Here is a 20,727-nt window from a genome sequence, read left to right on the forward strand (position 1 = left end):
CCAACGCAAAGAATCGCAGTCAACACTACAAGACCAAAAAAAGCAATCAAAACTTCGATGTAAAACTGAATTCAAACAAAATTAGACAAGAAAAAAATGGGAGATTTATAAGCATAAAGCACTAAACCATAATTTATTGATATAAAAAGATAAATCTCAAAGTTTGGAACTAAGCCTTATATAAATAAAAAAATAAAAATAAAAATACTCCTATCATGTCTCAGAGAAGGCAATCAAAAGCTGCTCCACATAACAGCAGCAATATGAAACCTAAATCCTCAACTAAAATTAAAACAAGTAAAATCCAGTTCTAGTTAACTCATAAGTGTCTTAGTCGTCGAAGAAAATGAGCAAAAAAGCCATCTACTTTTTAGTCTTTGCTGGACCATCGGCGATGGACAGCTTAGCCAAGTTGTCCCCAGTAGGGTTAAGCTCATCCCAAGCTTCGATCCACGTGACCATAGCATCTCCTAGCTTGGTGAAATAGGGATCGATCTTGGAAAGTTTTTCCTTAACCTGCTTTGAGAGCTCAAGGTAGCATTGCTGGACGGTTGTACACTCTTTAGGAAGCGTTGCAGTCTGGAAGAAGGGGATGATCTCCTCTTGCCAGAAGATACCGTTGTACTCCTTTTTGAGGTTAACGAATGGGTTGCTAGCTTTGCTGTGCCATATGTAGGGCAGACCAGTCTTGATTCCTAGTCCCAAATGGTCACATATGACCTACAAATTTGACGTTATTTTACGTCAGAATTCTCAATGCTTCATAAAAACATCAAATTGTTCACTCAAGGAAATATAGGAAGTATCCATTCATACCTTGGTACACCAGCCGGCCCACATATCGTCGTAACGACCAATTGGCTGACCGTCACCCATGAGACCAAAGTACATTGCAGGTCCAATGAGATCACGGTCAAAGGCCAAGTTCATTCCACACATAGGGAACAAAGTGCCCTTTGGAATCGTCATGACAGCGTCAACATATCTGGAACAACAAGATATTAATGGTGATTGAGTAAGTATAGTTTCAAAGGTACGAGTAACCAGATAACTCATGAAAAGTGTACATACCTAGTGTTCCTCTCATGAGGCTTAACAAGCTGCGTGGGAGCATCGTAGTCAGGGATGTTGAGCCACAATCCATGAGAAACAGCTGTTGGAGCACCCTCACGCATGCTGAAAGGGTAGCCACGGACGAAATCTGCACCATCTCTGTATGGATCATACAGAGTGTTGAAGAAGTGCGGAGTAGATGGGCACAGGAGGTTCTTGATGTGCTGCTCAAGTGCATTGATATCCTTACCAGACGGGTCCTTGGCCACCTTCACATCAGCAGAAAAAATTTCAGCTTGTGGGCAAGAATACCGAAACAAAACTAATCGAATAGAACATTCAAAACATTAATCTCAATCCTAACAACATTTAACTAAACAGGAAAGCAGAATCAAAACAATGCCAAAGCATACTTTCATTACCAAATCTAGCACCTCTTTTATGTGTAACATATGCCAAAGACTTAGTCTTAATGGTACAAAAGAGTAAGATCTGTCACCACACTTGATTTCACATAAAAACTATACAGATCCATCAACACTTCCACATGGAGAATATGAATACACAAAAAAAAAAAACTTTCGAACCCCTCAAAATTCACCAAGATCCAATTTTTAACCTTCCCCACAACAAACTAAAACAAAATAAAGGCATACAAACCAAACACAATTCAGCATAAGAGATCCATAACAATTATCAAATCACATTACTAAATTTGGTCATCATAAACCCTAGACAAAACCCCAAATCCAATACTTTAAACCTCCTCAAAATTCACCAAGATCCAATTTTTAACCTTCCAACACTTCAAAACCCCCTCAAAATTCACCAAGATCCAATTTTTAACCTTCCGACACTTTAAAACCTCCTCAAAATTCACCAAGATCCAACTTTTAACCTTCCAACACTTCAAAACCCCCTCAAAATTCACCAAGATCCAATTTTTATCCACCCCCACCACAAATCAAACTTAAACAATCACAAAAAACATAATCAATGCAAAAAAAAAAAAAACAATCTTTAAGAAAAAAAAAAGAGAAGAAATACTCACAAAGCAATCATCATCAATGGTGTAGATATACTTCTTCTTAGACACCATATACCCAAAACACCTACAAGCAGAATCCTTAAAAGAGATACAAGATGCTTTAGGACCCAAAATCCTGTTAATGTCATTACGATTATAAAGCTCATAATCAAATCCTTCAGGGACCTTAATGGTCTTTGAAGGATCACCATCTTGAACAATAATCAGATGGTATGGCTGAAAAAAGGGTCTCCACATCTCCAAAAAATCAAGATTTCTTATTGTGGGAATCACAATATCAAGCTCATCTTTCAACAGTGGTGTTGCTGCTGCCATAGCTAATTCTCTATGAATTTTCAAGATTTTGATTTTTTCTTTTTTTTTTTGAGTAAAGAGAAGTGAAGGGTTGTATCCTATTTATACTACTTACTATACAAGAAGAAAGAGTATTTTTTTTTTTTTTGAAGTTATTTGTGTTGACTAAAATATTACTTGAATCACACTTTGGTATGTACATGTATTTGTTTTAAAACATGGAAAGGTAATATTAGAACACATTAAAATATATATATTTTTTTAATGGTATTTAGTATCTATATTAAAGTTTAACTATTCAAATTCTATTAAAGTTTAACTATTCGAATTCAAGAATTTTCACTAGGATAAAAATAAATAGTCTTATCACTATACTACGTTAGTTAATGATATTGTATTGAAATTTGATCACTCAAATATGAGATCTTTCGTTAAAAATTGAATAGTCTCATTCAATATAGATTTATGGTAAGTGCATTAAATGTTAATCTTTAATTAATAATCTAAATAAAGACAAGTTTTGTTAGTAACTTAGTATTAGTTATTAGAAAAATAATAAATAAATTTGGTGAGAATAAATTCTATTGACTTCTTGATTCATGCTTTCAGATTAGGTCTTGCTCCATCTTTCTTTTTCTTTTGTTTTTTCGCAATACTTATTTTAAAATTAAATTAATATGAATTTTATGTAATTAAATTTTATTTTTGGAAGTCAGAACTATTTGTTTATATTTTAAATTAAGAATAGCAAGTTACTTACTATCTGTGTAATTAAATGAATCCTATGAATCTTAAATAAAGACAGAATTTGTTAGTATTAGTTTTAGAAAAAAACAATTTACAATTAAGGATTTACAAAGTGAATCCTATTGAGTATTGACTTTTCTGATTCATGCTTTCAAATTAGTATATAAATAATAATAGTAATAATAATTATTATTATTTTGAGGTCTAATTATTTAAATTTGTGTTACTAATTTCTTTTATGAAGATAAAGTGTTCTTTGTCAAAAGTAATTTTATTCATATCTTAAATTTAAAACTTCTCATTGAAAATAATAATTTACTTACCATCTCGCTATATTTGGAAAAGTCAAAGATATTCTAGAATTATAATGTTGAAACGGTCTATTTGTATTAATCTTTAATGTTTTACAAAATTGTTAATGTACGTAAAGTAATAAGTTGCATTAGGATTAAATGTAACTTTTATTGCTTTTAAATAAAGACATAATTAAATATTGTTTAAGATGGTTTGAACATGCTTTACACAAACTTTCACATGTAATTGTCTATACATGAAATCACATGAGAAGTATTGATATGGGATTAGGTAGTAAAACTAAAATCACATGATATGGAATTCTTCGAATAAAAAAAGTCATTCAAAATTCACGAGAATTTAGTTAATACTGTTTGAAGTTAAGAGATTCTGCATAGAGCAAAAGTTTCTTTTTAATAGAAATATAAAATAAGATTATGTATAATAGATTTCTATAGTCTGGTTCTTCTCCATATTCGATACACAACGAAAGCTTAGTGTATCGAACTGTCACACTTCTGATAATTATGTTATTTAGTTGAAGTCTTCTAGTGAAATAAGATACTTAGTTATTTGTTTATATAAGTGTTAGGTTTTTAATTCGCTAGATTTAGAAGAACTCTAATTTACTTATAAAATTGTATTTGAATGAAATAGATATAAAATTATAGATCCAAACCAACTAGATTCGAATTTAGTTTTGATTGATCGAAATCAATTTGTCATATATTAATCATCCAAAAAAAAAATCAATTTGTCATATATTAATTTGAACTAGAAAAAGAAAAAAATAGGAGGAAAAACAAATATACATAATGTTGATTTTACAAGTAAGCAATTGTCTTAGACTATAAATTGGAATTGCTAGATAGTTTATCTATGAATATGTATATGCTTATTTATAAAAACAAACTATTCAAAATATAAAATCAAAAACTTTTTGGAAATACAAAAAGGATTCTGAAAGGTAATTCTATAATGTTATATAATATATGATATGTTGTACGATCATATATAATTTTGAGATAAAATTTAATATTATTTAATTTCTTGATACTCTATGATTTAAACACTAAAGTCGGGACTATTTTATACTTGTCATGTCATAAAATAATAGAATCAAAATTAGTTATCCTCAAATAAAACAATCAAAATAATATAAATACTCCTAAGCTATCTCAAATCCTTTTTAACAAAATAAGATGGGAGATAATTTTATTTTTTTAAATGAACAACTTTTTTTTAAAATATATTAAATACATATAACTTTTAATACAATAAAACAAATAAAAAAATACTATTAAAACAGCTAATCGCATCATAACTAATTACAATATTACCTATCTTCAAAACAAATCACCCCTTTAAGAATTAGTTATGTAGCATGAAATAAAATTTTGAGCTCCTTTAATCACTATATTAAATTTTTTCCTTACTTTATGTTAAGAAAATTCAAATTACTTTTATCCCGTCTATATAATATAACTTTTTAATTAAAAAAAAACTATTAAATTTTTTTTCTTCATATATTTGAAGTCAAACTATTCAGTTTTCACCTACTTTAAAAAGTGAAAAATTAAAGGTTTGGCATATCTAAATGTCTCTGTTAGGCAAGCATGTACCCATTTAAGTCTTATATTCTTTTATAAAAAAAAATCTGAAAAATTGGTATATTTTTATATAATTTTTTTTAATCTTTAGTAAAAAATTATAATTACTTAAAATGTGATAATATATTTAAGATCAAAATTTTATATATCTTCACTTTTTATTTTATTTTGTGTTGAATCAGATTCTTTACCAAATAAATTAAAACGAATAAAATACATAAGTCAAGTTAAGAATAAAGAAAAAGAACAAAAGCAAAAAAAAATAGATATAGATATATATCGATATTTATTTGTTTATTATTCAACGTACTCACTCTCCTATGTGGACCTAGCTAATTTTTTCTTGATCCAACAAGCGAAATATCTCTTAAATAATAAATGACGGTGATCATCAAATCAATTTATATTTGATAATATATTTAAAGTATTCCAATAGTAGAATAGCTTAATTATTAATTTTTTGGCAGTAATCACAGTACTGCTAATAATTACACTAGAAATGACTTTTTAAGTTAATGAGAAGATTCCAACCCTATGATTAATTAATTGCTTAATCCAATTAGCACTAGTACTTTCATGGCAGTAACTAATTAACCAGACAGCTAATAATTAAACACTAAAATTGACTTTTTATTTAAGAAAAATGATTTAATAGTGCGTTTTACATAATTATACAGTAAAAATCATGTTAGGAATGTTATGTTAAAAAACAAGCATACTAATAAATATATTTAAATTTAATTAAATTCTAATTACAAACATAAAATATCAATTAGAAAAAAGAGAGAGATAGTATAATTAAATAATTTATTCTAAAATTGTAGTCCCATAATTTATGTTGTAATCACAATTCAAACATTTTACTATATTATAAAAATAAATACACTAGCTGTTGTAGTCATGATAAAAAAAACTTCCACTTGTTTATTATATATATATTTTTTGTATAATAATATTTCCTTTTCATTACTCCCTTCGATTCTATCTCAATTTACGTAATATATTTTTTTAATTAATCAACCTAAAAATTAACAGTAATAATTTTCTTTTAATTTGTTAAATATATAAGTAATCCAATATATAATGACATTATTGATATTTTAAAAAAAGTGTGTTAAATATTAATTATATTTTTTTAAATTTTGCGCAGTTAAACTATATTACATAAATTATTTAAGGAAGTGTACGAGAGGTGGGGTACCATATTTATGAACATTGACAATTAAAAAATAACGTGGCATGACAGCAAAGAAAACAACACATTATTTTTCACTTAAAAACTTACTATAAAGTATTATTTAATTAATTAATTCACATGTTGACTGTTTCCACATCTAATTATTTGCACGTCTTCTACACTTCTTTTAACATGTCTTCACATGATCATGAAGTGTTTTTGCATCCACCTTTTCGAAAAAAGAATAAATAATAATAATTAGGGAAAGCCAGAAAAAAATGAAAAAAGAAAAAGAAAAAGGCAAATAAAAATATAAAAAGTATTTTCTTTTTCTAATTCGTAACTATGCACGATAAAAAGGATAGATTCTTTATTTATATTGAGAAATCTGTTAATTCAATAGATAAAATACATCTGTTGGAAACATAATAGTAATAAAATAAGATTTGAGAACACGCTTAACCTCTTTTAATAGTTTTTCTAAAAAATTTTGTTTTGAGATTTAAGAAAATCGATAAATTTTAAATTTAATATTCGTTTCTAGGTAGAGATGAAACTTTAAGTCCATCATAAAATTGCGAAAATAGAACTCTAAAAAAGCTATGGACTTTGCTATTGACTTTCACATTGGGCCTAAAGAAGAAATGGATCCATTAATATGAGGGATCAAAGTGTTTAGATTTTAACTTATAGTTTTTATTAAGATTTAGATGTGTGATTCAAAATATATATTTGAATAATTACTAATGATGATCAGTGGTGGAGCCACGTGTAGTAAAGGGTGTTGATCGACATTTCTTCGTTGGAAAATTACATTGTAAAAATATTTTTTTAATATGTAATCATATTGACACCCCTTAGACAAAATTCTAGCTCCGTCACTGATGATGATAGTGATAGTTAGTGATGATAGTTGAAGGCGAATATTAATAGTTGTTGTAGATAATAACTATTTCAATATTGAATAATATGGACAAAAATAATATATAGTAGTGATTCTCTATATTGATTGGTTATTGTTGTTATAATAATGTTGGTTGATAACATGATTGTAAATGATAGCTAATGGTGGTGACGATTGATTATAGTGACAGACAACAACAACGACAATTATGGTCGAGGGTATAAGATATGGTGGTGGTTTATAATGGCGGCAACAATAACATTGAAAGTTGATAATAATAATAATAGGTGTTGATATAACAATAAATAACGTATTCGTGAAATATCATATTTATGGATTTTTAAAACTATTTTTTACATGCTCGTTATAATTTAGCCGACTGAATCATAAAATGTAATTGAGTTGATTTACATTATATAACTAATAGTATTGTTATCGGGTAAGTGAATTAACAATTTGAATATAATTTAGAACTTATTAAAAAACGGGTTATTTGTTCAAATATGTTTGCTTAATTTTTTATATATAATATAAATAGATAACATGTTTTGCTTATATTTCCCTCAATTTTATATCAAATAAATTGATTAACCAATAACGTCAATCAAATCAAACTAAATCAATCAATATCTTTTTATATCATATATCATTATCATTATAAAAGGGATTCAAAAAAGTTAAAAGTTGAATTACGATTTTACCCTTATTATAAATTAAAATGTTATAAAAATATAAATTAATTTAAATATTAAGTTACATTATTTTAATAAAAATGTTAATGACTTTTGCACTTCTTTAGAATAATTCTTAATTAAAATATCTAATTTAATTTTTTTTTCTTGAAATTATTTACCCTTTAAACAGATACATGTATATGGTTTATCTTCTAAATTAAATTATGTTCTTAATTAATATTTGTCTTTAATTTTTGTAAGACTTGACCTTTCAACTTTGTAAGTGAATCTTCACGTTCCAAAGCTATATTTGTTCCTATAAATACAATTTTTTAACAATATTTTTATAAAAATATTTATATGCGATACAATTTTTGTGTGTGGAGGGGACTAGAGAAGCTCTAATCAAGGCAAGAGGATTTGTGTCAAAAATTATAAGGCGTAATGTGATTATAGGAATGAATAATACTTTATTTACTAGAATATCGAAGCTTGATGTATTATTTTCTTCTTATTTGTCAAGATCAGAATTATGGTAAGACGCTTTCATTTACGTAGTTGAATACCACTTCCATTAACTTGTCTTCAAAGATTTTAACTTTTATTTTTATGATCAAAAGTTGAATGTTTATTATTATAACTTTGTTTTAATTTGCAGTATTCATAAAAAATAGGGAAAAGATTGTCTTAGAATTTTTCTATTTTTCTTTGGTAGCTTTATGCTAAACTTGCTCCTATATATGATACTTTTTTCTTTGTATTTGTAATTTTGTTTTAAGATAATATTTGATTGGAGGGTGTATTTTTTGCTTTAGAAAATGAGACAAATACAATCATAAAAATAGTGTATAAGGCATGTAAAACAATTAATGCCTACAAGATATTCTAATTTCAAATTATTAATAATTACATTTTTGCATTTTAAATTTTAAAAATTTGAAAAGAATCATTCTTACATGTGCTTGTGGATAAAATCTATAGTTTTTAGACAATTTTCATTAAAATTATCGTGAGATCCAAATCCCAAAATCAAAAAAATTATACACCAAAATGCTTAAGAAGTTAGAAGATCTTTTATCCTTTGACCAAATATTGTTCCTATTAATTTTTTAACAAAAAAATGTAAAATACACTTAACAAATTTTTAATTGTAAGAATATTAATATTGTCATTTTTGCTCTCCATTAAATTAAAATTTAATTTATTTAATTAAATATTAATATTTTATATAATTACATAATTCAAATATCAATCATCGCACTTTAAATATTTAGTTATTTTCTTCTAATAAGCTTTTTATTTATAAATTTAAGAGAATTTCATCTTTTACTAATTAATGTCAAATATTTTATCTTCGTGAAATGTATATTTTGTGTAACTATTAATTTAATTTCAACTTTTTTACTCTATTCTATGAGACAAAAGAGACATTTTAAGAAAGAATTTCAATATTTTTACTCTATTTTATGAGACAAAAAAAGACATTTTAAGAAAGTTAATCATAAGATAGTGTGCCTCCATGTTTGTTTTTGCTACTTTATTTTGTCTTTTAAAGCAAATATAAAATTTCTATATCAAAATTATAATAAAGGGAGGACTAAATGCAAAAAAAAATCTTCAAGTTAACAACTATACGCTACAAACATTTTTTTAAAAGTTAAATCGTTTATTATTTTATTCATCGTTATGAAATAAACGTATAATGCACGTGCCCATATACTAGTTAATTCAATAACGGTGTAGGATACATAAAAATGGATAAGCCAAACTAGGATTCCGTTAGTTCCACCCCTCCCGACCCGACCCGACCCGGGAAAGCAAGGATTTGGTTAGGGTTTTTTTCTTTTCAAACTTGAAGATAATTTTGACTCCTTCCATAGATTTTTGAGAGAAATTTTGCAAGTAAAAATGCCAACTTTAACGAAGTTATTCACAATGGAAGAAGCTTCTGAGCACAACACTAAGGATGATTGTTGGGTCGTCATTGACGGCAAGGTGCTTTTTGGGATTTTTTGGTTTTTTTTTACTGTTTATGGGTTTAATTTGCTTTTTTGGGTGTTTTCTTTTCTGTGTTTAATCTGCTTTTGAGCTTTTTGATGCCCTTTTCTTGCTTTTGTTGATGGTGTTTTGGAATGTATTCTTATTGTAAATATGATTGATTCAATATTCTCTAAGGTGCTTTATGATGGATTCAAAGTGATTATGATTGTCTTTTTATTTTATTTATAAAAGCATAATATATAAACGTGATCTTTAACTGTGCCCTCTATAGTTAAATACGTATAGAATTTATCCGGTAGACACACAAGTCCGATTTAGTTGTTCAACTTTATATACAAGTTTATGTATACACTCAAGTTGGAGGGCGTAAATGCTAGTTGAGGTCGAGTTAAAAGGATATATTTATGTATTATGCGTTATATAAACTAGTTTTAGTTTTTCTTCACAATGACATATTAATTACTAGGATTTATGGTTCTTTTTAATTGCCAAATGCTACTTTCGAGTTTTTTTTTTAATGTTAATAATCTAACTTGTTTGCCATGTTGAAGTTCGTTTAGGATTCTGAATATTATGTTATCATATGTATCTGCTTAGTGTCGGGTTAGACTGGCCTTTGTTCATTGCGAACGTAGTGTATAGGATTGGGAATGGGACGGGCTCAAATGCCCTCTAATGAATATGTAATAATGGACTTAGTAGAAAATAATGTAGTCTTGATCATTGTTGACTATCTTTGCTATGGGTACATCCAGTTTTTTTGCACTAAGAACCCACGTGCATATTCTTCAACATGAGTGCATGAAGGCAAAGAAAGGATCTTTCTAATAGAGCAACCTTGCTTCTTTTCTACTAAGCATAATGGCGGTAAAGTGTCAGCTGTTTCAGGGCAGTGATGGTATCTGATTCTTATTGGAATTGGGTGAGTTAGTTAGAAAAATAGAGTACAGATTTTGACTTGCTAATTTAGAAGATAATCACCGGTCTTTTCTAGTTGTTATCAGGTAGATTAATGATGCGATGAAGATTGAGTACTGACGTGACACCACGGCTAGACGATTGAAGATTATGAAAACCATATAAAATCATACATCAGACTAAGAAGACTACTGATAATCATCACACATTCTGATTCGAATGCTCCCGAACTTAATAACTAATGCAACGGGTGCCTATAAGTTTATTCATAGAGCGAGTTAATCACTACGAGCTGTAAATAACATGGCTCAGTGCAAATAAAAGTTCATTCACTACCTTTCTCCTTTGTGGTCTGTGGAAAGGTGGTTGCATCGGGGCAGGAAGGTTTCCATTGATTAATATCTACAATTTGAGAATTTTTTTCTTTCTTAAAACTAACTCAATGAATTTCTTGGGGATAAGTTGGTGACGGCTATCTTTAGTTTTCACTTGTGCTCACACAAATCTCTAATGCTATGAAAAGTTTATGCAACGTGACATTGCAGCTTTCGAGGAATTGTAATAATGGTTATTCGGTCCATGCTTTTCTCATAGTTTTTATCTGCTTGTTTCCATATTAAGCTGACTAATTTCATACATGTTGTGTCTTATGATTTGGACAATTTTTTCTTTAGCATAGTTCAAGGCCTCAGGCTTATAGCTTGTTTGGCCAAGCTTCCAAAATTGTGCTTTTTGAATAAGTACTTTTGCCAATAGTAAAGCAGTACTTTGTGCTTGGTAAATGTTCCAAAAGTGTTAAGGGGAAAAATACTTCTTTTAGCTTCTTAAGGAACAACTTCTGCTGCTATTCAAAAACACTAATTACCCCCCCTAAAAGTTGGCCAAAACCTCAATTTTCTAAATAAGCACTTTTTGAAAAGAAGAAGAAGCACTTTTGGCTTTCCAAATGCTTGGCTAAATAGGGCGGCTATTATCTTCTTCATATAACACTGTTACAATTAACTTCCATCGCTGCTGTTAATGCAGGATGAATTCCTGATAATTCCCTCTTGCAGTTGTTGAGCTATTTTAACTTAATACAAGTTCCATATTATTGTGCTTGCACATAGGTTAATTATATTCTTTTAGTACAACCATGTTTTTGTGTTAGCCTCAAACTTTAAGATGTTAATTTGGCTTAGGCCACCACTTGCTAGAAATAGTTCTGAAATTACAACACCACCAAGTGTGACTGATGATCTCTCCGGTGTTTTTTACTATTTGCAGCACGATAACTTTTTGTTTGCTCAATTAAGGGCCACACTCAAAAATCATATTCTAAGATAGCTTTATTATCACGATTGAGAGATGGCATGGAAATTATGTTTATGTTTGCTCTGTTGATAGTCGTGTTGTTGTATCAGAAAAATGTCGTGTAGCATTTGAGCTGATATAGATAAAGTTTTATTAGTTTACCTTATTCTCCATCTTGCTGATTCAAATTCTTAATTTCCGCAGGTATATGATGTTTCATCTTATTTAGACGAACATCCAGGGGGAGATGATGTTCTACTTGGTGTTACAGGTACCAATTCAATTGCGTTCTTTGTTTTAAAATTACTGCACACTCAAAATAGTGAAATAAACAGGACTCACTTTTGACCTTGTGATGCATTTTCTCGTAGGACAAGATGCCACTGATGAATTCGAAGATGCTGGACACAGCAAAAGCGCGAGAGAACTTATGGAGAAATTCTTCATTGGGGAGCTTGATACAACATCCTCTTCCATCCCTGAACTTGAGATTGTCAAGAAGGCGGGCAAAGATATTCCTCAGAAGTTAATGGAAGTTACTAAGCAATATTGGTTCGTTCCAGTAGCAGCCGTTGGCATCTCTGTTGTGCTTGGCTTCTTGTTCACACGCAAGAAGTAAAATCAGTTCGATATTCCGTCTTTAATGTTAGTAATATTGTGCAACATAGACTGAAAAAATTATTCGTCATATCTTTGGAGGTCCAGGAATTTGGGACATGATATTACTGAATGCCCATTTTTGTTACTGTTTGAGATGAAGGGAAATTTTTAACACAAAATGATCACAAATAGGCATTTGAATACACAGTTGCTATCATTTTTTAGTTAATGAAGATGACCTTTTTGAGGATATATAATAAAGCACTCAGAATGGACATCTACTTTCTTCCCTTTTATTATCTTTAAGTACTGCTAGTGTTCCGGTCAACTTGCATTTTCGAGTTTTTATGATACCAATTGAAGGAAAAACCTTAAAAGACAGATAATATGGATCGGAAATATCAGTTCAGAGATATAGATTTCTTAAGCAAATGATTCACGAAACTGGTTAACTTTTCGAGTAAATTGGTCATGAATTCTTCTGCAAAGACACAAATCTTTGCACGAAATATGTTTAACAATGAGAAAGGAATGAGCCCAGAAAACAAAATGTAGATTGCATTTAACTGTTTTGTCTCTGTTTTCTTTCCAATAATGCATCACATAGACGAAGGGCGTCTGCATTGTATCGAACATTATGTACTCTTACAACATTGGCACCATTCAGAACCCCTGTGGTCACAGCAGCAACAGTTGCTGGATCTCGTTCATCTGCAGCAGGACGAGCACAGACATCGCCTATGAATCTCTTTCTTGATGGTCCAATCAATAAAGGGGCATGAGACAAAGCCAAGCTCCTTCTAGCAATCTCAGCTCGAATGGTAGTCAAACCCGTTAGAATATCCAAATTGTGTTCAGTGTTCTTGGAGAATCCGATTCCAGGATCAATTATCAACCTCCAAGCAGGAATACCGGCTAACTCTGCTTCCTTGAACCTCACGTAAAGTTCAGATGCTACATCCTTACAAACATCGTTGTATTGCAAGTTCTCGGGGTTTTGCATTGAAGATGGATCACCTCTCATATGCATTGCTACATAGGGTACTCGAAGTGCTGCAACAACACTGTGCATGTTGGAATCCAAACGTCCACCAGATACATCATTTACGAGATGAACACCCTTTTTCACTGCTTCTGAAGCAACTTCCGAATAGAAGGTATCCACAGATAAAAGCTTCCCTTCAGCTTCGGGTATCTTTGTGACACCCTCGATGACAGGAATTAGCCTATCTAGTTCTTCTTCAACGGATATCTTTGAAGCATTAGGGCGTGTGGACTGTGCACCAAAATCAATCATATCTGCGCCTTCTGAAAGCATCAAACGAGCCTGAGAAACTGCTGCTTCTACAGATATATACTTCCCTCCATCGCTAAAGCTATCGGGGGTCAAGTTAAGAATACCCATAAGGGAGGTTTTCAATGACCAGTCCCATAGGTGGTTTCCTACTGGTAATACTCTTTTCATCCCATTTCTCCCCACGAGAGATTCACCTCCTAGTTTTTCCCACAACTCGAAAAGATCACTTGAATGTTTTGAAAATGAATGCCAACTTGCAACTGTATCATCATCTATGTCTGAACCGAGTAGATCAATCAAAGGTGCTACCACAAATGGTCTCTCCCAAATTCTTTCATGTGGAACATCAAGTATCTCAGAATGGATCTTGAACTTCCCATAAAACAGAATATCCAAGTCAATAGGTCTAGGACCATATCGAATCCCAGTTGTACGACCCATGTCCTTCTCAATCTTCTTGAGTGCTCTCAACAACTCGTGAGGCCCTAGTATTGTGACACCTCTAACAGCAGAATTCAAAAACTGAGGCTGATCAGTTACATAAGCAGGTGCTGTCTCATATAAGCAAGCATGCCTGGTAATCTTTATACCTGATTGCTTCATTAGGTGCAATGCTTCATCAAAATTATTAAGTCTGTTTCCGACATTACTTCCCAAAGCAATTATTACTTCCTGCTCCGGGGAATGAACTTCCACTACACAATCTGGGGACGAATGGATAGAGTAAACGCCTGGTGCTACAAAGCAAGATCGGAAAAAGAATATCAATCAATCAATCAATAACTACGTCTTTATGCCTTAATCCTAAAACTAGTTGAGTCTCAGCTCTATGAATCCTCTATGTCCATTATGTGCTACAAACAAACTTCTCTATAACGGTATCATTTTCTAAATATTTTTTTGGCTGCTATAGTACAATGCTACATAACATGAAAAATCGGTTTCATAAAGAGCTTGGCCGTTCTAGAGAAATGTTATTACAGAGGATGAATGACTGTATTAAGGTCCATTTTATCTCAATTTCTAAGGTTCAAAATAAATATTTTAGAAAAACGGCTTATACATCCATCAAGATTCAACATAACCCCTCAATCAAATGTTGTAATGAGAAGCTTAAACCCATCAAAACATCTCAAAGATCAACTTCTGACAAAATCAGAAACATGACATCATAATTTCTTTAGAAAAAGCTATAATTTTGTATAAAATAGTATTCACCTTACCCCTCTCGTAGAGGTAGAAAGACTATTTCCGAAGACCTTCAACTCAACTCAAGTAACACAATAAACAAAGCAACTTTCAAAAATTAACATAGATACACAAGGCAGACATAGTAACTAATAACAATATCATTACATAGCATTCAGAAAAAAGAACAGTAACAACAACAAAATATTCCATTAATACCACTTATTGCAAATACCAATTACATCAGAACCTAATAAAGATTGAAACTTTATCACTGATAGAGCACAAAAAGATTGGGAAAACAAAAAAAAGAGGACAAAAAGGGGCTTGAAGTTACCATAACACGATTTCTTGGATGTTTTGAACCCAATTTTTTTGGGCAGAAAACGCCTGAAGACATTCATTTCAACAATGATACAAAAACTCAATGAAGATAATAATGTTAATGGCTCTGTAGCATTCCAAGATTCACAAAAATGGAAGAAATCTTCAAAATTATCATATTATAAACATCAAAAAATACAGTAAAATGGGATCTTGGAAACAGATTAGATACCCTCTTTGTTGAGCAGATTATATTTTACTAATAGAAAAGCAAAGCCTAAAACATACCTAGTGGCAGTTTGTTAAATTATAATACACACTAGGGACATTCTAGTCATAAAAAATATCTTTAGGTATATTAAAAATAGTTATTTAGAAATAATGAAATTAAATTAAAAAAAGAAAAAAAAATACTCAAAAACCCAAATTCCAAAACCCCTCTCCTCATCCAATTTCTCTTTACTACTTCACAGTGACCTTGAAGGTGTAAAACCCCAGTACCCATTATTGGGTCTTCAGGGTTGTAAAGATTGAATCTTTAAGTTCTTTTTACTATGGCTGCTTTGTCTTTCAGCTTTTTTTCTACACTCTCCAGGTTCTTTTTACTCAATTCTTTTAAGTTTTTTTTTTGTCTTTCTCATATGCTTCTTTCATTTATTGTTTAGTGCATTTGGTTACATGTAAAAAAAATGATACAAGAAACAGAGAATTAGTACAGAACTTCTAAAGGTGTCACCTTTGCAACTATCTTGTGTGTGGATAATATTCTTTTGTGGTAAAATTTGGAAGTGAAGTTGAATTTCTGTGTCCATGTTTTCATATACTAATCCATTAGTTTGAGGGCAAGTCGAATTTCTTCCATTTTTTATAAAGCATAGCCGGATGCACTAAGCTTCCACTATGCGCGGTTTGGGAAGGGCATGACTATTATTTATGTTTGCATAATTTTGGTTTGAGGTGATTTAAATGGAGTAACATGGTTATTCATGTACCGACTTCAACTTGTTTGGAATTGAGTAGTAGTAGTAGTTGTTTTTGTTCTATATGCTTTTGATTAGTGCACAGAGGGAAGTGTTGGCTTCACTGCTAGAGTTGCTCTTTTGGCAACTTTAAGGAACTAGCCGAGTGCGCGGGGTAGCCCTTTTTATTAGTGCATTGTTAGAGTTCATCCATTTTGTTATTAATAGACTAGGAAGGAGGAAAAGAATAACTGAAAGAAAGGCAATCAATTAGTTTTTCGTCAAAGTTTCATTTATTGTGGAGAACAACCATTAACGTATGGAATACCGAACAAAATCAGTGGCTTTCGAGTAATTTTTAATTTTATAATCAGTCAGTATGCAGAGAGGGTGTTTGTCTTGATTGTAATATGAACGTCAAACGGAGATTCAATGTCTCTGCTCTTCTTTATGCATCTTAGATTTTCTGACCTCAAACATGGAGTAAATTTGAAGGATAACTACTGCTGAAACTAAAATATGCTTCAAACAGGAAGAGGATAATACTAAGATTCCATCTTTCTCTGATATGCAGGCAGCATCTGCATTGGAACTTTTACCCAAATTTGAAAGTAATGCAACTTCAAGATCTTAAACTTAAAAATAAATGGGTTCTAATGGCAGTTTCAAAAGGAGGAACTACAGAGGGTATACCTGAGGAATTATCGGAGACAGAGGTGGTTGGTGCTGGGAAAAAGACCGGCAGGACATCAAAACAAGCTCCAGTTTTGTCTAGGCGAAAGAAAGTAGTTGAGTCTTCAAATGATGAGGAAGCGGAAAATACTTCAGGGTCAATTGAAGAACCCAAAAAAACCCAGAGACGAACCCGAAAGAAAAAAGACACAGTGGAGAGTTCGATTGGTGATTCCATATCCGATGTGGAGGGTAATGTCACTGATGAAGACGCTGTAACAGAGCCAGAATCAAGTGGGAAGCCCAAGAAAACCCGAAGAACCCGGAAGAAAAAAGAGATAAAGGAGAGCTCATTTGAGGATTCCATGTTAGGTGTGGAGGGCAATGTGACAGATGAGGAAGGCTCACCAACTTCAAGGTCAAGTGAAGAGCCTGTAGAAAAAAGAAAACGAACTGCAAAGAAAGGTACAACCAATTTATAAATTTATCTTCCTCATCATGGAGCACTTGTGCTCTCTTTTATATTTGGTAAGTTTAAGAAGTTTGAATCGCAAATCTGCATAATTTTGCAGCTGCTTCTAGCTCTAGTAGCTTGGAGAAAGAACCAACGCAAAAGGCCACAAGGGGGAGGAGGAAGAAGGTTAGAAATTTAGAGGATGAAGGTAGCCAGTCAGAACTTAGTGATATTGAAGAAGAGCTACATGTTGCAAATGTTGATGCCGATAATGAGGAAGAACTGGACTTCGATATAGATGTTGGAGAGGATATTAGCTTCACGTATGGATGGCCACCCCTTGTATGTTGCTTTGGTGCAGCACAGCATGCATTCGTTCCTTCAGGGAGGCCATCCAATAGACTTGTAGACCATGAATGGCATGAAAGAATGAAGGATGTAATGTGGGATCCTGAAAAGTTTATCAGGGCTCCAGGGGGATGTTCAAGTAATGTTGCTGTGGCTCTTGCGAGTTTGGGAGGTAAAGTTGCCTTCATGGGGAAACTTGGTGATGACGATTTTGGTCAGTCCTTGGTATATTTTATGAACATCAACAAAGTTCAAACACGATCAGTTCGCCTTGACAGTAAAAGAGCAACTGCCATTACACATATGAAGATAGGTAAGAGAGGGGGCTTGAGGATGACTACCACCAAAGCATGTGCTGAGGATTCTTTATTGAAGTCTGAGATCAATATAGATGTACTTAAGGAGGTGAGAATTTGAAAAAACCTAGTTTTATTTGGAAATGTGAGAAGATTAATATTCTAGTTTTCCTTTTGGGTGTGAAAGTTTTCCGATAGGCTTCTTTGTTGGAATTTACAAGCATGGAAGTCATTCTTGACATAATTCTTAATATTGCATAATCTTAATGGGATCATAAAATAAGTTACATGTTACTTTTTCTTTTTGTTTTTGAATTCATTTTGTATGTTCTGTTAGTACTAAGTTGTTTCCTTTTGTTCTAATATGTCACACAGGCAAAAATGTTTTACTTCAATACATTTTCGTTGCTTGACCCAAATATGAGATTAACCACATTACGGGCAACAAAGATTTCGAAGAAGCTCGGAGGAGTTGTCTTTTATGATCTCAACCTTCCATCTCCACTATGGGAATCAGGTGAAAAAGCCAAAATGTTCATACAAAAAGCATGGAATCTTGCAGATATCATAGAGGTCACGAAACAAGAGTTAGAGTTTCTCTGTGGAATAGAACCCTCCGAGAAGTTTGACACCAAGGATAATGACAGGTCTAAGTTCACTCACTATCCACCAGAAGTTATTGCTCCACTTTGGCATGAAAATTTAAAGATTTTGTTCGTGACTAATGGGACTTCTAAGATTCATTACTACACCAAGGAGCATAATGGTTCTGTTCTAGGGTTGGAAGATGTGCCTCTTAGCCCTTATACTTCTGATATGTCTGCATCTGGAGATGGCATTATTGCAGGTAAAGAATGACCACCTTCTGTATAATTTTTTCCTTCAAAAGCTTGCTCATTTGAGACGTCGCAGTCTACTATGTGATGCATTTACGGCTTTTGACTGATACCTGCAATATTTATACCAATTGGTAACTTGACATCTCTTTGCCATGTATTCTGATATATATTTACTCAACTTTGGATCAATAGATAGCAGTAAGGTAACGACTTAACATTGAATGAACTATGTCACATCTGGACAGGTGATGTTTTCCATCCAGGTTTTTGCAGGCCAATGGATATCTTTAGTTGTTCATTTAGATTCTCATTATCACTGCTCAATTGCTTACAAAAAGTATCCTCGTTTCAAAAAAAAGTTGTTACTTAAAAAAGATATATATACCACTGAGATCTTCTTGCAGTAGACACAATGTGTGTATTTCCATTGTAATGAAATGAATATTGTCCAAATTGTGACGGGAGAATGACTGGAAAGTTTTCATTTTCTAAATAGTGTCTATGTGATTACATCTAGTGAAATTGAGAGATGAATTGTCATGGGAAACCAATAGACAAATTCAGCCGTAGTTTGGACCAAATAATGTGTGCATTGCATTGGTGACCTTCATGAAGACTTTTTGTTGAACCCCGTTCACTTATTAAAAAGAAAATACAAGACGTATGGCATATATTTTCATATACTTATATGCTGTATCCAATTTTCCTTGCAAGTGTAGGACTCGGGATTTCAATCTCTCTTGGTCCTTAATAAGAACCTGCTGCTTATCATGCCAGACATCTACTTTAGCATCTTATATTCGGTTTTACTGTATCTCCACCTATTAGCTTGGTTTGTTTCTTGTGAAGAACAAATCATTTTCTTTGCTTGTGCTATAAGGTCTTCGCAACTTAATTTTTGTTAAAAATTTTGTTCAGGTATCATTAGAATGCTGACAGTTCAGCCTCATCTTATGACCGATAAAGGTTACTTGGAACGAACTTTGAAGTATGCTATTAGCTGTGGTGTAGTAGATCAATGGCTACAGGCGAGGAGATTAGGGTATCCACCTAAAGAAGGTATGGAAGATGACGTGGTCCCAGACGACCATGGCATAAGGTCAGTAACAGAGAGGGAATACAGAACACTAGTTCCTGTAAGTTGATGGTTTGTATGCCTTGTAGCCCATTATGCTTGTGTTGCCATGAAATGCTAGATGCTCTGTCTCCCTTGGAAAGTTGTTGGAAATATGATTCTTTCTGGCATCACTGTGATTGTAGCTGTAACTGCTCTCTTACACGATCTTTTTTGAGTTTTGGAACATCGTGATATCGGAGAAATCATACAGAGGGAAACACATCTCTAATTCCTTATTCCCTAGGCTTTCTTAATGTAATATTTGACTATTTTTTGACATATTGGAGAAATTTAGATCATTTACCAGCATAAAATGCATTGCATTTGTTGTATACCATTGACCAATATCATGTCATCACCTTTTTGTTATTCCTGAATGCACTTGTTAGAGATTGAGCCCTTTTTGTGACCCTATGGTGTCTGGAGCCCACTAGACTGACTAATCCGAATTCACGCCTGAGGTAGGCCACTATGGGGAGTGTGGTGGGGTGGAGTTTTTTTTGGGGGGGGGGGGGATTCTAGCGCGCTCCCTGTCAAGGATGACTCCATTTTCAAAGTTCTAATTCGAGATTTCGGATAAAAAGTGAATGAGCTTTTATCACCCCCACCACAATCAAGGT

General features: G+C 32.1%; 4 protein-coding genes across 5 annotated transcripts in view; 2 read left to right on the forward strand and 2 right to left on the reverse strand.

The window, feature by feature from the left end:
* Positions 1-104: 104 nt before the first annotated feature.
* The window catches only part of LOC543938 (UDP-glucose:protein transglucosylase-like protein SlUPTG1), a 93,321-nt gene continuing 72,698 nt past the window's right edge, over positions 105-20,727 (reverse strand). Inside the window, exons 2-5 of one of the 2 annotated variants that reach the window (XM_069297545.1) lie at positions 2,105-2,493; positions 1,072-1,322; positions 817-985; positions 105-720 (exon numbers count right to left, since the gene is read on the reverse strand). In XM_069297545.1, coding sequence (XP_069153646.1) covers positions 364-720; positions 817-985; positions 1,072-1,322; positions 2,105-2,416 — 1,089 coding nt within the window. In that variant the 5' untranslated portion in view covers positions 2,417-2,493 and the 3' untranslated portion in view covers positions 105-363. 2 annotated transcript variants of the gene reach the window in all.
* On the forward strand, positions 9,642-12,894 carry CB5-B (cytochrome b5). Its single transcript, NM_001308206.1, is given in 3 exon segments — positions 9,642-9,796; positions 12,218-12,284; positions 12,385-12,894. Coding segments are annotated over 3 exon segments (402 nt in total). The 5' UTR covers positions 9,642-9,709; the 3' UTR covers positions 12,633-12,894.
* On the reverse strand, positions 13,176-15,502 carry HPPK-DHPS (dihydropterin pyrophosphokinase-dihydropteroate). Its single transcript, NM_001330184.1, is given in 2 exon segments — positions 13,176-14,647; positions 15,436-15,502. Coding segments are annotated over 2 exon segments (1,539 nt in total).
* LOC101263810 (fructokinase-like 2, chloroplastic) lies at positions 15,760-20,421 on the forward strand. Its single transcript, XM_004238987.5, has 5 exons — positions 15,760-16,017; positions 16,956-17,518; positions 17,626-18,260; positions 18,527-18,998; positions 19,909-20,421. Exons 1-5 carry the CDS (start codon positions 15,977-15,979, stop codon positions 20,133-20,135), a joined length of 1,938 nt encoding a protein of 645 aa, XP_004239035.2. The 5' UTR covers positions 15,760-15,976; the 3' UTR covers positions 20,136-20,421.

The sequence above is a fragment of the Solanum lycopersicum genome, chromosome 5, assembly GCF_036512215.1.
Source record: "Solanum lycopersicum chromosome 5, SLM_r2.1".
Classification (NCBI taxonomy): Eukaryota; Viridiplantae; Streptophyta; class Magnoliopsida; order Solanales; family Solanaceae; genus Solanum; species Solanum lycopersicum.